This window comes from Papaver somniferum, chromosome 7 (genome assembly GCF_003573695.1).
Source record: "Papaver somniferum cultivar HN1 chromosome 7, ASM357369v1, whole genome shotgun sequence".
Taxonomy (NCBI): Eukaryota; Viridiplantae; Streptophyta; class Magnoliopsida; order Ranunculales; family Papaveraceae; genus Papaver; species Papaver somniferum.
Window position 1 is genome coordinate 205,233,970 of NC_039364.1, and position 26,671 is coordinate 205,260,640.

General features: G+C 36.6%; 1 protein-coding gene across 1 annotated transcript; it reads left to right on the forward strand.

Moving 5' to 3' along the window:
* Nucleotides 1-789: 789 nt before the first annotated feature.
* Nucleotides 790-6,077, forward strand: LOC113293294 (D-galacturonate reductase-like). The gene is made up of 4 exons (XM_026541982.1): nucleotides 790-1,121; nucleotides 1,235-1,478; nucleotides 1,594-1,773; nucleotides 5,713-6,077. The coding sequence occupies exons 1-4, from the start codon at nucleotides 790-792 to the stop codon at nucleotides 5,923-5,925; spliced, it is 969 nt and encodes a 322-aa protein (XP_026397767.1). The 3' UTR covers nucleotides 5,926-6,077.
* Nucleotides 6,078-26,671: the final 20,594 nt, after the last annotated feature.

The window sequence follows — 26,671 nt, forward strand, 5'->3', positions numbered from 1 at the left end:
TTTCTTTTTTAGTTCAGGCTTATTACACTCTGATTCGCATGTAAAGTAGTCTGCAAATTGCATTGCAAAACCAAGTGCAAAATGAGAGATCTGTTCCCTACCTAAGTCAGTAAGCGGGTTATCTAGACCAAATATTTTTCACATAAATTTTAAGCAATACCCTGTTACAGTCAATTAATTTGAATCCTTCCAAGAGTAAAAGTGAAACATTGATTTTGCCTTTAGCTCCCTTGACTAACTTTACATTGATAAAGAACTATATTTACATCTTCCAGAAGCCCATCGTGTACGCCAAAATGCACGAGCCTTATATTGAGCATTTTCAAATAAGTACAAAAAGTTCGGCAAGAATTTGGTACGTACATGAAAATTCAGGACTTTGCATTTCCCCTGGCAGGTTATAGACTGGATCTTTATTTTCCACTCCCTTCTACAGGGATAATGCACGCTTTATTGTTGAAGATGGCCGTTGGATGGCTGAGACTGGTTTAGCTTGCTGGGTCTGTTCGGGAGAAATAAGCACAAGCCGGTGAGCTGTGCCTATTAAAAAAATAAAATAACCAGAAATGAATTACAACACTTGTTTGATAATTACAGAAAATAACAATCTCTATGTCCCAAAAATTAACTAGGTCATCTAATTTTGGACGGAGGGAGTACTACACCAATGGAGTACCTAATACAAAGAGGACATCTCTATAAATTCACGGTGAAGGGTTTCCATTAAATATCGGTATAGCTATTAATAATAACAAGCATACATTTACCAAAGAAAAAGCCAGAGAGAAAATGGAGGCAATTACCATGGAAGCTATCATTCCAAAGGTAACCCTAAATTCAGGAGACAATTCCATGCCAGTAATAGGTTTTGGCACAGCTGCATCTCCAATGGCCGATCACGAAACCACAAAAGCTGCCATCCTAGTAGGAATTGAAGCTGGTTACCGTCATTTCGACACCGCAGCCGCATACCAAACAGAAAAGGCTGTTGGTGAAGCCATAGTTGAAGCTATAAATCTTGGTTTCATAAAATCTCGAGCCGAAGTTTTCATTACCACCAAGTTATGGTGTCGAAGTTGCGAAAGGAGCCTCGTTGTACCTTCTCTTAAGAATAGCCTCCAGTAAGTGAAAAACAAAAATCAGCTTGTTTTTAGCCTTTTTGGCCTTGAGTTACAGAATTTGCAGCTTGTTCTTCTTACATTTTTAACGTGTTTTTCACTTGCATGCACTGTAGGAACTTACAAACGAATTCTGTCGATCTTTTTCTCATTCACCGGCCGGTGAGACTAAGTCATGACGCAGGACGACCTCCACTCACAAGGGAACAGATTCTTACATTTGATACCAAGTCGGTTTGGGAAGGAATGGAAGAATGTCATGAACTCGGACTCGCCAAAAACATTGGTGTCAGCAACTTTTCTTCAAATAAGCTCCAAGAATTACTTGCTACTGCAAAAATTCCGCCGGCGGTCGATCAAGTAATTAAGCTTCTTTTCCATACTGTCTGTTGAGATTTAGCATAATAATGTTATCATTAGTTATAGGTTTTGCATGAACTAAACCGTGATAATTTTGAATTGTTTGATTAAAAAGGTGGAACTTAGCCCAACTTGGCATCAGAAGAATTTGGTCCAGTATTGCAAGGAAAAGGGTATTCATGTGACAGCTTATTCGGCTTTAGGGGCCAATGGAACAAGCTGGGGAAATAATCGAGTGGTTGAGAATGACGTTTTGGAGGAGATTGCAAAGGCTCGTGGAAAAACAACAGCCCAGGTACGAAGAACTTTGATCATTTTTATTAGGAAATAATATAGGAGTCTATATTTAGGAGATATACATTTTAAGGAGTTTGTGTTGTATTAGGAAAGTGTCTATGTTTAGAGTTTGATCTTAGGTAGGAAAGTGCCTGTAGTGGTCAGTCTATGGAAAGTATTGTCCATGTAAGTCACTAATTTGAGACCGATAAGGTAAGTGATATATTAGGAAAGTGTGGTCATATATTAGGAAAGGATTGTCCATGTAAGTCATGAATATGAGACTTATAAGGAAAGTCTCAAATCCGTGTCTTAGGAATGTTTTAAGTCTCAAGTTATCGGTCATGTATAAATATCTATGGAATACTATGAATAAAGATAAGAAAAGAATTTACCAAAGTTTTAACATGGTATCAGAGCCAGGTGAGAGGAAGAGAGAGGAGAAGGAGAAAGAGTTAGGGAAGTTTTTCATCGTGTTAGGGTTTGAGTTACAAGTTTGTTGATGCGTTGGTGTCTTCACAAGGGTTCGGAAAAAAAAAAAAGTTTGGTTCCTGCTGAGAAGAAGGCGTGAGATCAGCCGTGTTGCTGTTATAAAAGTGAAGATGACTTGTTACCTGTCAAGTCATGTTCATGTGGTTTTGTTCGTGTGCTGTTGACGAAAAGAACTTGGAGCAAGATGGAGAATTTTATAAAGAAGGAAAAGATGTTGCTGCCCTAGATTGATTTCCAGTGATGATGTTTACTGTTCTGATGGTGAATATAACCGCTGTGGTTGATGGCTGGGAAGAATACTGAGAATTGAGTTGAGCTAATATAGGTGATTCTCGTTGCTGTTGATGACGAGATGGTGATGGCAGACGAGGTTGGTGCTAACCATGGTTGATCATGGTGGTGATTGCAAAGAAAGAGCCCAAACTGATTATCAATGGGTTGATCATTGTGCTTGAAAGTCTGTGGCAAAGATGAATAGAGAGAGTGGTTGCTGCGATGATTGATGTCAGTATTTGCGAATTTTTATGGGCTTCTTTTGGAAGTCAAAATAAATAAGGAAGTTGTATCAGTTTCCTGGATTTGATGGATTAGGGTCCGTGGTTTGTGTGTTGGGTTTAGCTGGCGTATTCGAACTTGAGTTAAGAAACCAACAGTGATGAAGAAAATTAGGTATTGATCACCTACGGATGGATGCTGATATCAGAAGGTCTAGGGCTGAAGACGAGTAAGACGATGATATTGATCATGATTCCAAGGAGTACGTGAGTTCGAGAAGGAAGAAGTTGAGTGTTGTCATTGTGTTTAGAGAAGAAGATTGTTAATCGCGTGGTTTGATTGATTGGTTGCGAAGATTGGCTTGTTTAGAAGATCCGAACAACACGAGACTTGATGGTTTGTTACAGAGGCCGAGTAGTAAGAGGCAAGACGAGAGTTGTTGTTGCTGCGGTATGGTGCGTATGGAGATGGGAGTGTGCTGATGGCCATTTGCAGTCGATCTAGAGAAGAAAACAGAGATGTTGATCGGTATTTAGAAGTTGATGGATATGAGTTATGGAGGCGACGTTTGCTGGAGATTTGGGGTTTCACAATCCTAAGATCAGCCGATATTATTGCTTGCCGGAAAAAAAAAAGAAAAAAAAAATGAACAATCACAGTAATGAACAGTTACAGAAGCGTAACTAAAGAACTGTTACAGTTGAACAATAACAGAAGTGTGAGAGAAGAAAAGGTCACAGTTGTGACAGTAGGTGTGACAAAAGAATTGTGACGGTGGAGAAAATTGTGACAGTTTTGTGGCAGAAGTTGCAGAAAGCTGTTAAAGAGTTTGAAGAAGCTTAAGGTGAGTGGTGATTGAAGAGTTTGTGGCAGAAACTTGGAAGTCTTACAAAGTGTGGCAGACTTTGTGTTAGTTATTGCTTGTGGCAGAAGCGTAACAAGAGAAAGATTGTGAGAAAATCTTGAAAAACAAAGAAGTGTGAAGGTTTCGCAACAATAGCGTGACTGGAACAAGAGAGAAGAAGAAACAACATTCATGTTGTGAAAAAAAATCACCAAGACGTGATGAGAAAAAGAACAACAATAATAGGTTAAAATCCTATGAGTTATCGAGAGAGTACAAAAAAAGTATTCTATCGAAGAAACCAAGAAAACAAGAGTACAAGAAGTATTCTTCAGAAGATAGGACCGTAATGTCCTAAAACTACGAAGATGGGACCGTAATGTCCTAAAACTACAAAGATGGGACCGTAACGTCCTTAAACTTCCGAAAGGAACCGAAATGTTCTAAAACTACGAAGATGGGACCGTAATGTCCTTAAACTACGAAGGGGACCGAAATGTCCTTAAACTACGAAGAGGACCGAAACGTCCTTAAACTACGAAGAGGACCGAAATGTCCTTAAACTACGAAGATGGGACCGTAATGTCCTTAAACTACGAAGGGGACCGAAATGTCCTTAAACTACGAAGAGGACCGAAACGTCCTTAAACTATGATCTGAAGATTTTTTTTTTTTCGCAAAAGCGTTGGGAAAAAAAAAACCGAAGTTAAATTTCTTTGGTCCAAGATGGGCATTCGTGATCTACATGCTCCATCTTGAGGGAGGGTATTAGGAAATAATATAGGAGTCTATATTTAGGAGATATACATTTTAAGGAGTTTGAGTTATCTTAGGAAAGTGTCTATGTTTAGAGTTTGATCTTAGGTAGGAAAGTGCCTTGAGTGGTCGTCAAGTTTGTGAACAATATAAATAGGTCGTTGAGTCATGAAAGTTAATACACCGAATTATTATCAATGTAGTCTTTTACGCTTCCGCGTTTATGCTCTCCTCTCTCAATTTTGTTTTTGTTTTCTTACAAATCTGTGTTAGAGGAGTTATCAAATTCCACGGAATATTAGGTGTTGGAGGAAAGAAAACCAACATGAAAAATGTATTCAGTGGCATAGTAGAAAGCAATCCAAGATAAACCCTGAAAAAGAACTTGCTAAACTCAATTGGCCTGGGATTACAAACAATGATATGCTTGGTAGAGGGAAAAGAACCCCTGTTAGGAAAAAATAGACTGCGACCTTTGTTTTTATGTTTTTTATTTTAAGCTCTTTGAAGCTGAGAGCGAGAGCCGTATGCCTTTGTTAGTTGTTGTTAAGGCTTGTGGGCCTTATTTAGTTTAGTTCCTTTTGCCGCACTTGATTAATGCTTTCTTCTTCTGTACTTCTCTTTTTTCTTTCCTTTTCAATAAAATTTTAACCTTTTAAGTAAAAAAAAAAAACGGAAAATGGGTCATTTGTCCAAATATTTTTAAAACATGGTTCAAATAGACGAGAAAAAATTAGTATGGGTGAAATGGACATTAAAAAAATAGCAAGCATGAAACTGGATTCATCCTGACTTAAACTTAAAAAATAGTAAGGATGAAACTGGATGCATCCTGATGTAAATTAAAAATAAGAAAAATATTTGAAAATGGGTAGGGTGAAACTGTTTACATCCTGACTATTTTTACATTTTTGTCCATTTAAACAGTATCAAAATCTAAATGTCATTTTCATCCAGGAATTATTGATTTTGATCTTTTTAACCAATTTTGTGAAAAAAATCAATGGGGTAAAATTTATAAATAACACTACAATCATCGTGACTGATCCACTTGATAGTATTCCCCGTAGCCACTTAGATTTTCTAACGACATAAAATTGGCTTTTGAGTAAGAATCTGATCATATCACGGCAATATCAAGTTAACAAATTGTTTTGTGATTGTGCACGTCAATCCATATTGTAGTGTATGAATTTTGACTAATATAAAAAAATCATTGGTACGCCATATTTTTCTCACACGCAAATTAATTCAGCGGTGAAACATTTGAAGTGGATAGTTTGTCTTTGTCAAGACTCAAGACACTCTAGAGTCAAGAGTTTGATTTGCAATTGAAATTTTATGAACAAATTCTTTGAATTTATTATGCAGATTGCATTGAGATGGGTATACCAGCAAGGTGTGAGCATGGTGGTAAAGAGTTTTAACAAAGAAAGGATGACACAAAACGTTCAAATCTTTGACTTTGAGTTGACTGAAGAAGCATCAAACAAAATTAGCCAACTCCCGCAACACAAAGGTGTAAGCTTATCTGCAGTATATGGTGACCATGACATACTCAAGGAGATGGAAGCTGAGCTCTGATTTCTTCTACACAACTGCTTGCTTGATTCGATTGTAATGTACTATTTAGTTTTCCGTTTTTGTTTGTTTCTTTTTTTTCTTCTTTTCCTGTTGTTGTTATTTTTATCTTTGTTAGCCAAATAAAGGATCAATCGTGTATGTTGTTCGATAATAGCAACATATTTTCCTCCCAAATCATCCTCTCCACTCCAACCAAAATCTCATTCCTTCCCTAAATTTTTGGTTATTAATAACTTTAGTCGTTTTTAAACTCATTTACAATTCGATTTAATCAAGACCAGATTTGCATGCTGTCTCTGTTTATGTAACTGAGTTTTTTATTTTATCCTATTCTTTAGGCCAAAAAAAAAAGAAGTAAAAGTACCATTTTTGCAAAAACATAAGTAATTTTACGGAGAATTATTGTGTGCCCAAATGTGCGACAAATCATTATTAGGTGGTAGTATTTTTTTCTTTTTTTCCTTTTTTGAGCAGACAAACAGGAAAATTCAGTGATAGGAAAAGAATAAAGCTAACAGGCACTAATATAAGATCCTTACTTAGGACATTATTTAGGCCTATTCCTATGGCATCTTGCCAAAAAAAAGAAAAGATTTCCATGTCACGTGGCATGACAAATGAATTTCTCTATTAAGGTAGAAATGACAAATTTGACTAAAAAATTATATTTTGTAGGGTCCATGGGAGATATTATGTATTGTAAAATCTTTATTGGAACCCTTTATATATGAAATTATATTGAGATAATAAAAAAGTAGGAGTGACGAAGGTATAAAAAATATATAAAATTACTCGTAGATAATGAGAAAATCGCTGGACATAGAGAGAATATCGCTGGGATAAAATCTCTATCGCTCAGCAAGGCGATAAAACCTCTATCCCTCGCTGGAAACTCCATCGAGTGTGTCTAAGTGGTATTTTTGACACTTGGGCACATACATTTACCACTTTTCTGTACCCATAGGGGGGCAAATCTTATGGTTTATTATACCCATAGGAATTGGCCTTAATAGGTTCGGGGGAGTGTTACATCAAATCCGAAACCTAATATTAGTTCTAGCTGCTTTGGCTAGCTTATCAGCTGCCTGGTTGCAGTACCTTCTTTGAAATTGAACACTACAGTTACTAAGAGAACTAAGAACACACTGATATTTTTTTACAAGCTATCTTCCCATTGAGCATTATCCATATTATCATTGCAACCTTCTATAACTCCTTCATTGTCTCCTCCAATGATCACTTGAGGAATTCCTAGCCCCTTCACCCAATTAAGAGTAGTTATCAAGACCATAGCTTCGACTTGAGCTACATCTCTTTTCCTGGCTGAGTAGGCCATTGCTCCCATAAATTTCCTTGCATGATTTCGGATAATCAAGGTAAAACCAGCATTAGTTATTCTTGTTTTAACAGAAGCATCAATATTAATTTTAAACCAATGATATGTTGGTTTATGCCACTTTTTCTTTCCACAGTTTTGTTTACTGACATGCTGGAGAGTAGTTGAATTCTCATCATAATGCAACAATTTCTAGTATTATGAATGGTCTTTATGGGGTCATGCAACTGGTTATTGAAGATCTTATCGTATTTAGATTTCCAAATTTGCCATAAAGTAATAGAAGCTAGCTTTAGCAGATTTGGATTGTTAGCTTCTAAAGAATTTTTATTATCAAACCATTTTTTGATCGAACTTTGGAGATTTTGGTGTAGACTTAGAGAATGTTGAGGGGATGCTGACACTCCAAACTATATTTCTCTAGCATAGTTGCACCGCGTTAGAAGATACTTTGTGGTTTGTTCTTACTGGTTGCACATGGGGCATATTTTAGTTATATCTTTGACAAGTTCCCCCATTTTGGAATTCACTTCCATAAAAACATCTGAATCTTGTGCGGAAGTTGAGTATGCCACATATTGAGCAGCCATGTTATGTCAGCTGATCCTCTTGATTATTGCTTAGTTGTAGATTTTCTTTTTAAGCTCTTCGTAAACAGATCTTGTAGAGAACTGACCGCACATATTGAGAGTCCATCTTATTTTGTCTCTCGAGTTAACATTTATTCTGATAATAAGTATTTTGTTCACTTGGTCTTGAGTAAACAATTGATTTAAATCTTCTACCTTCCATCTACAAGAGTTGACATCAATGAGATCAGCTACTTTTAAATTTTGCATTGTAGTAGAAACAGGCATATTCAGGTCTTTGCTTTTGATACGAGGAATCCAGTATGATAAAAAAACATATAGATGGAGTTTCCATTGCCAACTTCCCATATATAGTAATGTTTGATTATCTGAAGACATTTATGGATGCTCACTAGACCCATGAACCCTTTTTCGGTGAATCATCTTTCGAAGGATCTTTATTTCTGAAATATTTAGCTCTCATAAGTTGCACCCACTTTGTATTTGTTTCATTTAACATTCTCACAGACAATTTTAGCATCTATGAATTCCAAATGAACCATTTCTTTTTAAGATGCAAACTCCTTTCCAAGATTTTAAGTAGATTCCCCCCTCCTTTTATCTCTTTTCCAGAAATAATTTTTTTGGATGTTGTTTTGGGGTAAAAACTGATTCTGCTATTTTTGGTAAATTTGGGTGTGTTGATGAGAAACGAATTCAAACCCTAAACAAATGCACTGCACGGGAGTACTTTTAGATTCGAGAGATCAATCTGTAAGACTCTGGCCTAAACCAAGAAATGGACGTTCCAGATTCAATTCGGTCACAAAGTGAAGGAGAAGGGTTGATCTTAGAGAGGGAAACGAAGAAGGTGTTTGAGATCAGAATGTTGAATTATGAAGGTGTAGTTGTTTTATGACTTGTATCAGAAAAATGGTTTCTGGATACTTGTGTTGATAACACTTATCTTTTTGAGGGTGGTGTGATTCGAACCCAGCACGTTGTGTGCGTTAGGTGAATGCTCCACCATTGTGTTGCATCCCCCAGCTTGTGACATGTTTGATGTCTCGAGTAAATGGGTCAAATCATGAGACTTTCCGTTGAAAGCAGCACATGGTGCTTTTAGGTCAAAAGTATTTGTAGAAACAATATTTACAAAACATCGTTTACAATCGATGTATACAAAGCATCATTGTTTCCAAGCTCGTCTAAGTCAGTCGTGGAACTTAGCGTCTTAAAAGGAGAGTGATCGTTCTCTTTCAGGGAGTTGGTAGGAGCTACGCACGCATCCCAAGGAGTGGCCGGTCATGCCCTATAGGAGAGTGGCGAATGGTAGCCATTCTAAAATCCTATCGGTCGATCCAGTTTAGATTTGGACCGCTTAAATCGGCTAGCCAAGTTTAGTGGATGAGATGATTTGTAGCAGTTAATGACTGTTGTTGAAGTAGCGTGAATGGCCACTTTTGGGTGATCGCTCGGAGGCCACATGAGCAAGTTGTGGCTTGGCCAATCGCTACTCACGGAAGAGGGCTGGCCGGTGATCACAGCGTCACCATGTTGGCCATCTAGAATCCGATCTAATTCGTTCGACTAAGCTGGCAAAGATGGACGAACGCGATTGATTTGCGGCAGTTGCATAATGCCTTTTGTTCGATTTAGGGTTTAGAAGTCGTGCGGCCAACCCTCTTTTGGCTAATCGAATCAAAACGCTGGGATGATTTGAATAGGTCGTTCGGCCATGTGCAAAGACGGGCCACTCGTGAGCACGCTGACATCTCCTGGGCCATCTAAAATTAGATCTAAGCCACTCGATTCGGCTGGCGAAGATGGGTGGTCATGATCGATTTGCGATAGTAATGTGTTGCCGCAAAGCATTTTTAGGGTTTTCAAACAGCGCGTTCAACCTACTTTGGGCCGGCGATTTGATGCGCTATGTTCTTTCTATGAGCAAGTCGATCGACCAAGTGTGGAGTTGGGTCGACAGTGAAAACGTTAGCACTTCTTTAATCATTCGAAAGAAGATCTAAGCCGTCCAACTAGGCTAGCTAAGTTGGACGGTCGTGATGTTTCTGAGACTGTTTTGGCCGGTCTTAGCTCGTTTGAGATCTCTTCTTCAACAGCGTGATCACCCATGTTTGGGGTTAGCGTTCGATGACGTTAGAGTGTGCTAGGTGGAGTCCGACCAGTTGGGGGTATTAGTGGGCCCGCCGGTGGTCATCCTGGTAATCGCCTAGTTCCGCTAGTAGATGACTAGGGCTATTGAATTGTGTGTACAAATCCTGCGGCCTTGATCGTTTTTTAAGACTGATGTGGACAGTCTAGATTTCCCTTAAGGAATTTAAACGCGTTCGATCGCGCTAACTTTCAATTAAAAGGTGTGTGAACACATTGATCTCTTTGTCAGAGGGTGATGTAGCCTATGCGAGTGTTTTCATGCAGGTCTCAATATTGACAGTTCGGGAGATTTATGCTACTCCATTGCGAGTGAACATTAATCGTCATGTCATGTCAATATTGAGAGTTCAGTTGAGAACATAGCATAGGAAAACACTAGGTAGGCTCCGGCATTAGTGAGTAATGCAACTAGGAGCTTAAATACTCACTAGGGTCTATACTAGTGAACAATTCATCTAGGAGCTTGAGTTTCAATATAATGTGAAGAGAGACATAGGCACTCATCAGATTCTGATATATTCTCCAAATTCCTTGCGAAATATAGGTATATCAAGTTCTACTACTTCTGATGTCGGGTCAGGTAGACATACTTTTACAATTTTCGTCCTAAGCTAAAACCACCATCAACAGATGTTATTCATTTTTTCAGCAGTTTTTTTAGAGATAGAGAATATGCTCATTTGGTGTTGAGCAATAGATCTTAGGGTAGTTTTTATTGTATTGACCTCCCTACTTGGTTGATAATTTTTTTGTGCCATCCTTATAAGATCAAATTCATTTTCTCAACAAAAGGCTGGAAGCATTTGTCTTTCTTCCTAGTTGTGAATAAATTCACTCTAAGAGACTTCTCATCAAGCTTCATTTGCTCTATCTTCAAAATTGCTGCAATGTCTTCACAAGCTTCATTACTTAATCTTCTACCAAAAAATACACTTGAGTTTTCCGAGTTAAGTATTTGGCGTGAAGATGAAGTGAAGTTCTGAATAATATGAATAAGATTATGAGAAGACCCAGAAGCTTTTGGGAATCAAATGCAGTCACCTGCAAAGAATAAGTGAGTTATTTTTAGACCTTGGGTAGTTGGTTGAACTGGTTCAATAAGCTTTAACTCCGCTGCGTTGGTGATAAGCCTACTGAATCCTTTCATTCATATTATAAATAAATAAAGTGAAATAAATTTCCCTTACCTAAGACCCCTTGAAGGAATAAAAGGTTCCATAGGAATGCCATTTAGAAGTTGAGAGATTTTTGAAGAAATTGTACACTTATAGATGAGTTTACACCATTGCTGTGAGAATCTCAACTTTTCCATGATGACTTGTAGATAAGATAAATCCATTCTGTCAAAGGCTTTAGCCATATCCAACTTTATGTCTACAATTTCAGGAAAATAGTTAGTTTTCTTCATGTAGTCCACCATTTCATGGGCCATTTTAGTGTTATCATGAATGTTTCTTCCTGATACAAAAGTTGTTTGCCATTTTGAGATGGGCTTGGGGAGAATACCCTTGAGTCTCGTTCTAGAAGATTGGTGATGATCTTAGAACTGATATTACACAAACTAATAGGTCTGAAGTCCTATGGTTTGGAGACATACTCTTTTTAGGAACTAACACTTGGTATGTTTCATTAATTTTTTCTGGAAAATCACCAGCGATGAAGAAATTACTTACCAGTTGAATAATACCTTGTCCTACTATATCCCAAAAATTTTGTTAGAAACCAGCTTGATATCCATCTGAATCCGGTGCTTCCGAAGCTTTGATTTTAAAGACAATTCTCTTTATTTCTTCATAAGTTGGCACTTCAATGAACATTTTGTTGTCTTCTGCAGTAACACTTGGAGTTATGAGATTAAGGAGATTCTCATTTATGATAGGATTGCTTGAAAAACTGTTGAAGATCCTCCCTGCTATGAAACCACTTTCCCTGTTTATCCTGAAGAGAATCGATGTTGTTTCTTCTGTTTCTGTAATTTGCTTTCTGATGAAAGTATTTTGTGTTCTTGTCCTCATTTTTGATGATATTCTCTCTTGAATGTTGATTAGTCATCTGACTTTTCTTTTGAAATAACAAAAACCTCTTCAAGATACAAGAAACAATGGACCCCATGATCAAAGTCTTCTAAAGAAGTTAGAAGAAAATCTGGAAAAAAATGGTATCAAAAAGAATATTTGGTGTAGCAGAGATGCCGATTGATTGATATTGTGAAAACTAAAAAGAAAATAAAAGAACCAAATAAAACGGTTAAGGAATTTCCAAATTCTTGGTATCCAAACTTCATATGTAAGTTTTGGTAATGGTCATATAACCAGATATTATAGTTGACACGATCATAGGGAAGTATGCAAAAAAAAAGCTATATTATAGAAGCTGCAAGAAAAATTATTGACTCGTGTTTGCAGACAACTCACTTTTGAATGTGCTCATCATAACTATGATCATTGATGATGTACATGATAATATCAATATATATATATATGATAATTTACATAAATAGGTTACACTTTAGGGAGAGAAAAAAAATAATAGACTTTGACTTTGGCCGTAATCTTTGACCAAAATTATTATGATTTGAAGACTGGAGCAGCTGATCATTATCAAAAGAAGTGGAAATAGATGGATGGAAAGTTGTTAAGAGTAAACGCAGACAAAAAGCATCTATATATTTCTTGGCTATAGTATGTTATAGTATTCAGACGTATGACTATGGATGACTACATGTCAAAGTTAGGTATTTTAGATCCACAAATCGTTTTTAAAAATATTATCCAAGAATATTTCTTGTTTGCGTTTTATTCTTAAATAATAGTTCTTGCAAGGAATAGTCTATAGGTTTCGAAATGCAAAAGTTAGTGGTGTACCCTCTTATTTTCATTTACTTCAATATTTTTTAAGAAAACAAATGTTGGATGGTTACAAGAGTTTCAAGTTCAACCAAATGGTACTAAAGTGAGTCATGTTGGAATTTGCAAATGACAATGCTTTAATGTTCTTGATTGCTGAGATAAATCAGGTAAGGATGCATAAATATAATCTCTTGTTATTTGAATATGCTTCTGGTTTTCACACAAACTTTGGTATATATATCTTATTGTTGGTGAGGGATAGAATGTGGAATTGCTCGCTTCTGTTTATAATTGTTTTATCGCTTTTTTTCTTGCCATATACGCAGGGCTCCCTTTGGGAGATACAACTTCATCCGCGTCATCTATAATAAATGAAAAGGGATGATGGAATTATGTCGAAAAATACTTTCCCTTTGGAAAGCTCCTCAAAAAAACATGTAAATTAATCTTGATTAAGAGTATGCTATTGGGTATAAATGTCTATTATTTTCTTTATTTATGTGTCCTCTATTTGTTATCTCTTAAATCGAAAAGGCCATTCGAGATTTTATGTGGTATGATTCTTATAACTCCAAGATAGGATGGGATAGAAAAAATATGCAACCCCATTCAAGCTTCTACTTTTTTTTCTCTGTGGGAGGCATCGTCGAAAATTATTCAGTTAGTCTGCCTATAATTCATCTAACTTTATTTATAAATCTATTTTCCCCCTCTTGATCCAGAGCTTAGTCGCACATTGTGGGATTCTTCCCTTGACTACGTGATTAAAATAACCTCCCAAATATCGACAATCTACAAAGAACAAGTTTTGCATTGGCTACATCAAGTGGAAATCTCGTACGAATGTGTGTTATTTGTGTAAAGTAGGTGCCGAGTTTAACGATCATATTTTTATCGATTGCTCTTTTACAAAACATATATGCTGGAAGTATTGTCTATCTTTCAGGATTTTGTATGGACATTACTATAAAGTCGGTCAACTACTCATTTATCTACTCATGGTAAGGAAATTCAGAATTGTACATCTACCCCTATCTTCTATCTATCTTGATAGAAAATACCAGTCGAATTTTCAACTCTAAAAAAAAAACAAGGTTAAAAATACTATTAATAATACTCCCTCCGTTTTCTGGAAAAGTATTACATTCACTTTTTCATTTTAGCCTAAAAATAGGCCAAATTGAAAAAGTGAAAGTAACACTTTTCCAGAAAATAGAGGTAGTATAAGTTAACGGTGTTTCAGTGGGCTAGGTGAAAAGGAGAAAGTACCTACTACACCATCAATTTTTTGTTCATAAACCAGTATGGACAATTCCTTGTACAATCGATATGTATAGATGATAGATATCTAGAATTAAGATCCTTATTCCTGATTGTATATCAAGGTTAACCTAGTCTATACCCGATCTGTACAAGATCCAAATTCCAACCAGACAAAGTTTTATTATATATATTTCAAGATATGTATTCAACAAGAGCAGGTCTTGTACGTAGGATCTTTACAATCAAGATATAAACTTTCGAGGTTGATATTTCAATCATATAGAAACAATATCATGTGGAAAAAAAATAACACAAGTGTTAGAGCACTGCTCGGTCAAACTCGCATGCGTTGCTATCTCAAGCATGTTTGTCAATGTTAGTGATCAAACTATAAGTCTTGATTTCTAGTCTCTTATAGCTAAGTCTCGGACTAGGATAGTAAGTGTAGTTGAGCTCAAGGACTTCATGGAGATTCATCATACAAGTAGAAGGACTACTCAAGGAACCGGTGGAACTTCTCAACAAAAAGGTATGTGGAGACTTGAACTTATCTTTCACTCAAAAGTCTATCTATTCTATCTCCTACTCTTTGTGACAAAAGTCGTATGCTATATATATAGACTAGATTATACACGTTTGGTATTTCGAGCCGAGTACAGCTCGCCTATCTATATCTCGAAATATGTGTTGGTAAGCTTTTTGCTTCGACCAAGTTTATCTTTACCTAGTGACGAAATTCATGAATGTTTCAATCACTTTGGAAATTGCTTTGACAAGAAATGGTGTAACAACTATATAACGTCCTCTAAGAATGTTTCAATGATTGGAATGAGAGTTTAGATTACATAACCAATGTATTCCTTGAACCGAAGTTCTCGAACTTTGTTGATCAAGAGAACCGGAAGTATGGCAAGTGCCAAGTCCGCGAACTCAGTCCGCAAACTGCCGAAGTTCTCAAACCCGAGAATTTCTGCTGGAGTTGACAAACTACTTGCGTGAGCCAAGTTCGCGAACCCAGTCCGAGAACATGCGAAGTTCTCATCCCGAGAATTTCTGCTGGAGTTTGTAAACTCTGTCCGGTGTCTTAAGTCCGCGAACCTAGTCTGCGAACTTGAGAAGGTTATATATCTAAAGATGATCTCTGAACTTAATCTTAAAAGACTAAGGAATGCTTTTGCAAACCGTGGCTATTAAAGTTCATGAATCGATTCTTGTGAATCAAATCATCTTTGCTTCAATTGTGTCTTGTGTAGCTACATGAGATTTCCTTGCAATTGAAAAACTCTCTTAACTAGTTCATTTGAGTCATTTGAACTAGTTATGGTGAAGAAGAACATGGTTGGTATGAAACGCTCATATGGTTAACCTTTTTGGTTAGACTATTGTTGAACTAACAATGTACACGTTTGGGTGTGGTTAACAAACCTAGAAGCGCACAGTCATTTGTGTATGACAAGCTAAGTTTTTGATCTAACGGTTGAGAAATATTAGCTTGAATCTAAATCAGGTTTTCATCTAACGGTGGATATTGATTGCTTTGTAACTAAGGCAAAACCCTGATTTGAAAGACTATATAAGGGGACATCTAGCAACTCTGCAAAACTAATCCCCACACCTTACGTGCTACTAGTTTGCGTGCTAGAGTCGGTTCTCCTTTAACCTTTGGTTTTCTTCTTCTAAAACCAGGTTAACAACTTGAAGACTTCATTGGGATTGTGAAGCCAGACCGATACTACTTTTATCGTAGTTATGTGATCTGATCTTGCATCTTCTATCGTAATAGTACAATCATATTGATTGAATAGATATTGTTTGATTTCTCCGATAGGCAAGATATAAAAAGTAATCACAAACACCCTCGTCTTATTGTTTGTGATTCCACGACATCTTGTTTCGCTACCATATGATTAAGATTTTTGTGAGGTGATTGATTAATCTAGGCTGTTCTTCGAAAATATAAGACCGGATTATCAATTGGTTCCTGTTCACCTTGATTATTATCAAAACATGGAACAAAAACTTTAGGGGTTTTTCTGTGGGGGACAAATTGATCCTTTGATAGACTTGTCTGTGTGAGACAGATTTGTTTATTGTTAAAGCCTGCGATTTTGGTTAGTGATGGGATTTTCAATTGAGTTGTAGTAAAAAGTTCGTTGAGGCTTGTGAAAGCAAAAGATTCTAGACTTAATAAAAACTTAAAAATAAAGAAAACTTAACACAAAATTTATTTCAAGATATGAGAAAATAACCAAGACACTGATTCCACTATTACACATGAATGAATGATGGTAAATAATCTAAAACTCTAATTATCTTTAAGTCCCTTATTTTCTTAACTCACAAATAATCAGGGAAATTCTCAAAAATTAATTGTATCCCCTAAGCATAGATTATCTAATCAAAATATAACCTATCTAATTGAATCACAACTAATGAACAAAATTATGCAAACAATTAAAAACTCTGCAAAAGCAGTGATTGAGTGAATTATAAATTATAAATTAGAGAAAATAAAATAGTTACCAATTATTCATGCGTAAATATCTTCCTTATTGCCTTGGTTGTGGGAGAATTAGCACATCATCATGTTGGAAACACCCTCAAAAGTTGATTTCATTTATGCTCAAAGAATGGTTTACAAATGATGAAAAGGTAGAAATATAATGAAAAACGGGTTTGTAACAGTTATATGTGTGACAAACCAAAGAATGATACACAAGATGTGTCACTGATACTGTAGCAAATAAGTCTGCCGCTGAAGTGTCACAGTCACTGTAGCATGAACGACAGTGCATGTGGGTCAATGTTCTTCGTGTTCTTCAATGGCAGCAGCAGCAGCAGGTTTCTCTGGTGATTGTATTTCTCCTCTGTGATGTTCCAAATCCTCCCAATTCTCTGCGTCCCTACTCTACTAACCCTAAACGACTTATATAGCTTCACTGCCCCCAAATCTCCCATCATAACTGCATATAATCTTCCATAACTCGGCATTGAAGAAAAATATTCTCGGGAATATTTTCTTCCCAGATTTAACTCCACATGCTGTTTTCTCGTGACATAAGACTCCCAACACGTCGAGTCATCATCCAGAAGTTGTATAACGCGGATCAGGCACATGAAAACCTCTCGATCACACACTTATAACTCGGAATGGACTAACTATAACCCGTGGCACTCTGTTTCCTTCCACGCGAGAATCCAGCCAAACTCAGTCGAACCAAAGACCCGTATGATGCATGTTAGGCTCAGTCAAGTCTTCCCACGCAATTCCAGCTATTGAGTCACGGTAAATCATCACCAAAACTCGAATCAAAATCTTCCAGGTGACTGCAACAAACTCCCGCAAAAACTGAAATTTTGAAATGAAGAGGAAGGGTGCCCCTTATCCAACGTCCTGGGTGCCGAATAACAAATGAGTGTTGTGGACAAATGGGCTACACATAGTCGTGGGTGACATATAGCAAAAGTGGGGGTCCGTATAGCAAATGTCCTCGGGGGTGCTCCGAGCAACTTTTCGAGCCGAATTTTCCAACAATATTTATTTCCAAAAAATACCTGCAAACACACAAAACACCATATTAAGGACGAAAACGAGTACTAACAATACGAAACATTAAGGACAAATTAGACACATAAATGCGTCTATCAGTTAGTAGCAACTCTTAGTTGTGGGTGAGATCAGATAAGGGAATCAAGTGCGCAGTATCCTGCTGGGATCGGAGGCGTAGGGAGTACAATTGTACCTTGGATCAGTGGGGGATTGATTGGGGTTCAACTATAGTCCAGTCCGAAGTTAGATTGGAGTAGGCTAGTGTCTGTAGCGGCTTAATACAGTGTGTATTCAATCTGGACTAGGTCCCGGGGGTTTTCTGCATTTGCGCTTTCCTCGTTAACAAAATTTCTGGTGTCTGTGTTATTTCAGTTTCCGCGTTATATTTTTTATCTTTTTAATTGAAATAATACAGGTTGTGCGTGTAGATCATCAATTGGTATAATCCAACCTTTGGTTGTTTGATTGTTATTGATTGATCATTGGACATTGGTCTTTGGTACCGTCCAAGTTATTCCTTGTGTTTGATTAGGACTCGCTGGTTTCTATTAGCTTGAGTAAATCAAAACAAGAGAGAGATATTAACTCCTTGAGATACTTTTACCTAGATTGAGTCTGATTGTCTAGTTGATTCTCTAGAAAGTATTTCGGAGTTAGTCAATACAGATTGCTAAGCAAAATATTGGGTGGTGTTGTTAGACCCCCGCTTTTCTCAATTGGTATCAGAGCAGACAAACACGTTAAGACCTCACAAGTATGTGTTTGTAGCGATCTGACTCTATGGATAAGAGTACTATATTTGATAAACGCGTTACTGGAAAAAGAGTTCTATCTCGTCTAATTTTAAAAAGAAGGGTTCTACTATCTTGTACACAGATAAACCTTCCACACCGACGAGACAGACTAACACGACATGTGTTCTTCCGATGACCCTTCAATTGAACGGGAAACAACTGAAGAGAGTCAATTGATTCTAAATCTTGCTAGAATCCAAGCTGATAGATTTAATCGGTTAAAACATCATGTCGATGTTCTACTTGTTGTAATAAGTGATTGCAAATCCAAAGGAAATTCTGATGTTCAGTCATCATGTACGTCTCTTGAAGCTAGTCTCAAAAGAGATGCCTTGGAAATTGAACATCACTTGAGTAAACTCTCTATTCAAGGATGCTCAAAGAAATCTAATATATCAAGTACTTCTGACACAAAAGATGGTTCATGCTCAGAAGCAAAAACTGAAACCCCTTCTTGTAAAACGAATGTGCCTGAAGTCACCATCAATCAAAAAGGCTGCACATCAAATGAAGGAAGGAGATCTTCTAACGATGTTTGTAAGGCTGTATTATCTAATCATTCTGATGATCAGAAAGTATGTCTTGTCTGTGAAACGAAGAGTTCGGTAAAACGAAAAGGAACCTCGAAGTTGAAGGAAAACTCCTTGGTTCAACTTTGATTTAAGATTTTTTCGTGGTTGTAATAATGAGGTTCAAACTCTCGGACTTGTGAAGATTAAATTTAAAGATTTAATAAAATTATATACAAAATTATTAACAATGGGTGCGAGAGGTAACAAAGACACTAGATTCCACTATTATGCAAAATTGAATGATAAATATTTCAAAACTCTATTCAATTCTTAAGTCCTTTTTTATCTTTAATTCACTATCAATCATACAGATTCTCAAACATTATTTGCAAACCTTAAGCATAGATTATCAAGAGATTAAACCAAGCATAACCTATCAAACTGAATAACAAATAATTAAGACAATCATTCAAACAATTTAAAACTCTGCAAAAGCAGCGATTAGGTGAATTATATAATTAAATGAAATAGTTACCCATTTATGTTGCATGAATAGCTTCCTCCATAGCCTTGGTCACGAGGGAATTAGCTCATCATAGTATAAATGCTCTCAAAATAATTTATTATGGCTCAAAAATGGTTTACAAATGATGAGAAGAAGATAAAAAGGTGTAAACTGTAATCTGCGACGCACAAAAAGCGTCACAGAATGAACGATAAATGACAAGTGCTGCTGCTGTTTAGACTGTGTTGCGACCCACGGTTGTGCGTCTTAGACGCTGTTCATAAACGACTGTCCTTGCGAGTCCGTTCTTCGTGTTCTTCATCATCAGCAGCAGCAACAACAGAGTTTCATCAACTCTTGATTTCTGCTTCTCTGGCCCTCCTATCGACTCCCCAAACTCTCGACAACCTCTATGTAGCACATTAGGAACATATTTATACGTAATTGAACCATTGAATCTCATCCATTAACTCCAAATAATCTTCATTTACTCGGCCATTGAAGAAAAATATTTCGGAATATTTTCTTCCCTGAATTATCTCTATACGCGTCTGGAGCTGTAAATGGTGAGTATATTTTCTTTGTTTATCTCAAACACACTTCAGAATATAGCCAAGCCCCATCCAAACACGAGCAGCACACTTCCAACTCATCAAAACCCCGTGAAATATTTTCCATGCACGCGTCTGCTCTGATTTCATCTGATGGATTTTCCAGCCAAATTTGATCGCATTCAACACCCATATCCTTCCTGTATATCCCAGCAGAAGATACCCAATGAGTTTCAGCCATTGAATCGGCCTGAAACTCCTTCAAAAATCGATTGGAAAATATGCCAGTAAATAACCAAATTTTCCCGCCAATTTTGGAATTTGAATTTGGGAAGAAAACTAGCCTCCCCCTAATCCAGTTCTGGTGTCCCTTTAGCAATTGGGGCTGAAATAGTAATTTTTGGGTGGAAATAGTAATTTTTCTTGGTTCCTCCGGGACATTTCTGTGACGTTTCCAGTGCATTTATGGGGTTCCTTTAATACTTTATCTTGGGGGTGTAAAACACCACTTTTTGAGTCCATTTCGCCGCAAGGGCTTATTTCTCTAAAATTTCCTACAAGAACACAAAATAACACAATAAGTACTTAATCGAGTCTAACAATACAGAATATTGAGAACAAAATAGACACATAAATGCGTCTATCAAACTTCAACACACCTTAGATTTGATTCTTAAAGGTGTAACTGACATTCGTATGACTAAACCAATTGGTTTTCGTAATTACCCTGTGTATGTTACCAGGAAAGGCAGTTCAATTAGTTCCTCAAACACTCGAGAACAAAACATACATCTGAATAAACATCGTCTAAAGGAAGAACGTGTGACGCTCTCTGAAAATAACATTTCTCCTGTTGAGAAAGAAAGTTCAGATGAAAGAAGAAAAATTTATGAAATGAGAGATAATCTGAAGAAGATAATTGAAGGGTATAAAGAATTCGTCAATAGGTTGTCTTCCTCATCAAACCTAAGTTCCTCTGGTAAGAACTCAAACTATGTCTCATATTTTGATAACAGTGAGTTTTATGATAATTTCTCACATAACAAGGGATCATTTCCTCGTATAGGAAGGAAAAAGAAACTTGTCCATAAACACAAATCTCTTGATGAGCATATTGCTCATACTTGTGCTAATTAATCACAAGGTTTAAAGAGCTTACTCATAAAAATCCTCTTGAGTAAGATGTGGTAATAGGTATACTTTTGGTTGGTTGGTCTGTTGAGTGGAACTATTTTCTTATCGTCTATAGCTAAACTTTTGCAGACCAGTCCTACTTAAAGTTTTTGTTGCTCTAACTTTTCGTTTCTCGTTGTTAGGAAGTTTACCTATATCTTGGTCCTTGGTACAACTTGAGTTTTCTGTGCCTTAATCTCAAGAGTTTTACTTGTGGGCTTTACGTTTCTGGGTAGTGTTATACTCGTTCGGGTATCTTTACTCTGGCACGAGTAAACTGTTTAAACCCTAAAATCCATCCCTCAGGAAACCTTTAAATATTTACCCTAAGTTGCAAAGGTCGCGTACACATACTCAAGGGTGGTTTCTGGGTTATCAAGTATGTCTTCTTCTTCATCTTGTAATGGTGGTTTTGCAAGAGGATTCCTTGATAAAGGAGTTGCTGTCGAATCTAAGAAGAAAAGAACTCTTGTAGATAAAGATCATCTTAATGCTTCATGTTACTTTGCCTATGTTCATGAGGATGCTGAAAAGGATGATAGGATTTCTACTGAAGTTGTTCACGACTTTCTTAAGTACTTTGGAGAAGCAAAACAAGAGCTCATTGTAACTCTGAAAAGTCTTGATGCATTAAAAACTGAGTTGGAAAAGGTTACTGCTGACCTTGGTCTCATAAAGTTTTACATCAATGATCTTCGCAAAGAGAATCACCTCTCTGATGTTGCAATGAATGTTGTCATTCACAAGCTCAAAAAATCCCATGATTCATGAAGTTCCTGAACCATGCATATGATCTTAGTTCGTGTTCGGAAAGTGTACTGGAGTCTGTTTTCCTTTAGCTTGTTGATATACTCTTGTTGCCTAGTATGTCTTCTTTTTGGCTTAGTTGGAAGAATAACTAGTGCTTTGAATAACGATGATTGTGACTACACATAGCTATTATTTTTCATCTTCTTGTTTTTAGGTTTTTTGGTTTAGATTCTAAAACTATTTGGAGGATGATGTTTTGCAGTATTTAATCTTTATGATTTTCTATATTGCAATTTGTTATGGGATATTGGTGTTTACGTCTGTGAACTATGTTGTCCCATATTTTGTCAAAAGTAAAATCGTTCATGATCGGTATTCGTTTATTGGTTCAAGAATGAATAGACTTTTGACATATACAAAAGTTAAGCCTATATTATCAATCTTTGACGGAATATAGGTTAAAATATTTTGTATCCAAGAATTATTGCTATTGTATATGCTTGTGCAAAAGAATGAATCCTTGTGTATTCCACGGTATTGATCTTCATTGATCCATCCTTTTTGTATTACCGTGAGGCTCCATAATGTGTCTTATGTTGAGCACGATACGACAAAGTTGATTATTTTTGATTAGCCTTGTTAGTTGTTCCGTAAGATACTTTATGTTGAGCATTTAGAACTAAATTAATCATCTTGTTGGTTATTTAGTTATTACTCCACAAGTTTCTCCTGTGTTGAGTATATGAACGATTAAGCCAATCACTCTCTTGTATGGTTAACTTAGCCGTTGCTCCGTAAGTTTACTTATGTTGAGAAAAATGAATTAAATTGATCACTTTTGTTTTTAATTTGATTATGTATTCCGATTAAATTATTCATGGGTTTACTTATGATTAATTTGATTGAGTTTTGGATATAAAAATCACTCTCATGGTTTTGGTGTCCAATAAAAATCCTTCTTTTCTCTTGAAATTAAGGTCGCTCGTTGTTGTTATTTCGGGAATGACATCAAATGGAGGAGAGTTCTTTTGAACTTGTGTTTAATGGTCATATCTTGAGGGGTGTGCGTATGTGGAATTTTAGAGGGGTTATCTTGTATCGTTAAACTCCTTGATGAATGTTGTTAGCTTCGGCTATATGATTGCATATAAATAAGATGATGTGTGTTTCTTTCTCTCAGTCATGAAATGTCTCTTAGTGGAAATTTCATTATGAACCCATCCTTGTACCTTTGCCAATTTTATTGACAAAAAGGGGGAGAATTAATATGTAGTTCACATTACAAATACATATGGTTTTCGGATCATTGTGTAAGGGGGAGTGGTTTTCATGTGAGATGGAGTATTGACTAAGGAGGAGTAATACATATCACCATAGTATTATTGTTGAAGTTGTGATACAATTGAACTTTGACACTGTGTAATAATACTATGACACTGTATAACAATGATCGAGACCGATGCTTTCTCATTGTTATAGATACGGATCTTCAACAACGATGGTGCTAAACTTATAACCTTTGGGATCATTGGAGTACTTGGAAGTGACGAAAATTTCGAGGAATGTTGAAGATTATACATGTACAATAGGAGCTACTAAAGTTTCATTATCTTTTTTGTATTCCATATGTATTGATAGTTTTGTCACTAAAATTGACAAAGGGGGAGATTGTTAGAGCACTGCTCGGTCAAACTCGCATGCGTTGTTATCTCAAGCATGTTTGTCAATGTTAGTGATCAAAAATATAAATCTTGATTTCTAGTCTCTTATATCTAAGTCTCGGACTAGGATAGCAACTGTAGTTGAGCTCAAGGACTTCATGGCGATTCATCATACAAGTAGAAGGACTACTCAAGGAACCGGTGGAACTTCTCGACAAAAAGGTATGTGGAGACTTGAACTTATTTGTCACTCAAAAGTCTATCTATTCTATATCCTACTCTTTGAGACAAAAGTCGTATGCTATATATATAGACTAGATTATACACATTTGGTATTTCGATACGAGTATACCTCGCCTATCTATATCTCGAAATATGTGTTGGTAAGCTTTTCACTTCGACCAAGTTTATCTTTACCTAGTGACGAAAGTCATGAATGTTTCAATCACTTTGGAAATTTCTTTGACGAGAAATGGTGTAACAACTGTATAACGTCCTCTAAGAATGTTTCAATGATTGGAATGAGAGTTTAGATTACATAACCAATGTATTCCTTGAACCGAAGTTCTCGAACTTTGTTGATCAAGAGAACCGGAAGTATGACAAGTCCGCGAACTCAGTCCGCGAACTGCCGAAGTTCTCAAACCCGAGAATTTCTGCTGGAGTTGACAAACTACTTGCGTGAGCCAAGTCCGCGAACCCAGTTCGTGAACCGGTGAAATTCTCATCTCGAGAATTTCTGCTGGAGTTTGTAAACTCTGTCCAGTGTCTTAAGTCCGCGAACCTAGTCTGCGAACTTGAGAAGGTTATATATCTGAAGATGATCTCTGAACTTAATCTTAAAAGACTAAGGAATGCTTTTGCAAACCGTGGCTATTAAATTTTATGAACCAATTACTGTGAATCAAATCATCTTTGCTTCGTCTTGTGTAGTTACATAAGATTTCCTTGCAATTGAACAACTCTCTTAACTAGTTCATTTGAGTCATTTGAACTAGTTATGGTGAAGAAGAACATGGTTGGTATGAAACGCTCATATGGTTAAACTTTTTGGTTAGACTATTGTTGAACCAACAATATACACGTTTGGGTGCGGTTAACAAACCTAGAAGCGTACAGTCATTTGTGTATGACAAGCTAAGTTTTCGATCTAACGGTTGAGAAATATTAGCTTGAATCTAAATCAGGTTTTCATGTAACGGTGGATATTGATTGCTTTGTAACTAAGGCAAAACCCTGATTTGAAAGACTATATAAGGGGACATCTAGCAACTCTGCAAAACTAGTCCCCACACCATGTTAACGACTCTGGGTGCTACTAGTTTGCGTGCTAGAGTCGGTTCTCCTTTAACCTTTGGTTTTCTTCTTCTAAAACCATGTTAACGACTTGAAGACTTCATTGGGATTGTGAAGCCAGACCTATACTACTTTTATCGTAGTTGTGTGATCTGATCTTGCATCTTCTATCGTAATAGTACAATCATATTGATTGACTAGAGATTGCTTGATTTCTCCAATAGGCAAGATATAAAAAGTAATCACAAACACCTTCGTCTCATTGTTTGTGATTCCATGACATCTTGTTTCGCTACCATACGATTAAGATTGTTCTGAGGTGATTGATTAATCTAGGCTGTTCTTCGGGAATATAAGACCGGATTATCAATTGGTTCCTGTTCACCTTGATTATTATCAAAAGACGGAATAAAAACTTTAGGGTTTTTTTGTGGGAGACAGATTGATCCTTTGATAGACTTGTCTGTGTGAGACAGATTTGTTTATTGTTAAATCCTGCGATTTTGGGTCGTAGCAACTCTTAGTTGTGGGTGAGATCAGCTAAGGGAATCAAGTGCGCAGTATCCTGCTGGGATCAGAGGCGTAGGGAGTACAACTGTACCTTGGATCAGTGGGAGACTGATTGGGGTTCAACTATAGTCCTGTCTGAAGTTAGCTTAGAGTAGGCTAGTGTCTGTAGCGGCTTAATACAATGTGTATTCAATCTGGACTAGGTCCCGGGGTTTTTCTGCATTTTCGGTTTCCTCCTTAACAAAATTTCTTGTGTCTGTGTTATTTCAGTTTCCGTATTATATTGTTTATCTTTATAATTGAAATAATATAGGTTGTACGTGTAGATCATCAATTGGTATAATCCAACCTTTGGTTGTTTAATTGTCATTGATTGATCCTTGGACATTGGTCTTTGGTACCGTCCAAGTTATTCCTTGTGTTTGATTAGGACTCGCTGATTTTTATTAGCTTGTGTAAATCAAAAAAAGAGAGAGATATTAACTCCTTGAGATACTTTTACCTAGATTGAGTGTGACTGTCTAGTTGATTCTCTAGAAAGCATTTCGGAGTTAGTCCATACAGATTGCTAAGCGAAATATTGGGTGGTGTTGTTAGACCCCCGCTTTTTCAACAAGACATACCCGAAATTTTGTTAACGAGAAAATATTCAATCTAACAGTAAAACCCAGGGACCTCATCCCTTGAACACTACATTCTATTAAGCCGCTACAAATAATATCCTACTATAAGACTTCAGAATGGAATGTAGTCGAGATCGAATCAACCCTCCGAGAAATTAAACTTTAGTTGTGCTCCTTAAATATCTTGGATCTCGCAAGACCCAACGCAACATGAATACCCTAGTTGACGTCCTTTACAGTTCTACGAGTTTCTTCAAGAAGATATCAAGTAGACCACAATAATATGATAGCTTACTCTCTTATGGTTGTAAAGATGTGTAATCGATTATACCTCACAATATCAATCTGAAAAAAATTTAGATATCAATCTTTTGGAGTTACAAAATCTTAGATGAAGAGCACTTTATAATTTATATCAACCTTATTCCCTAACGAATAGTTCTTGAATGGACTTATACTATAAGAGACAAACCTTAGTATAGGAAAGAACTACGATGATCAAGATAATATTTCGAATAAGAAAGATCTATCATGTAAAAGATAGTCTGATCTGGCTATATGAATCCCTTATTGAAGACTTTAGCAGTCGTGACCTAATTATGTTTCACGAAGAAACCTAGGTCTTTAGA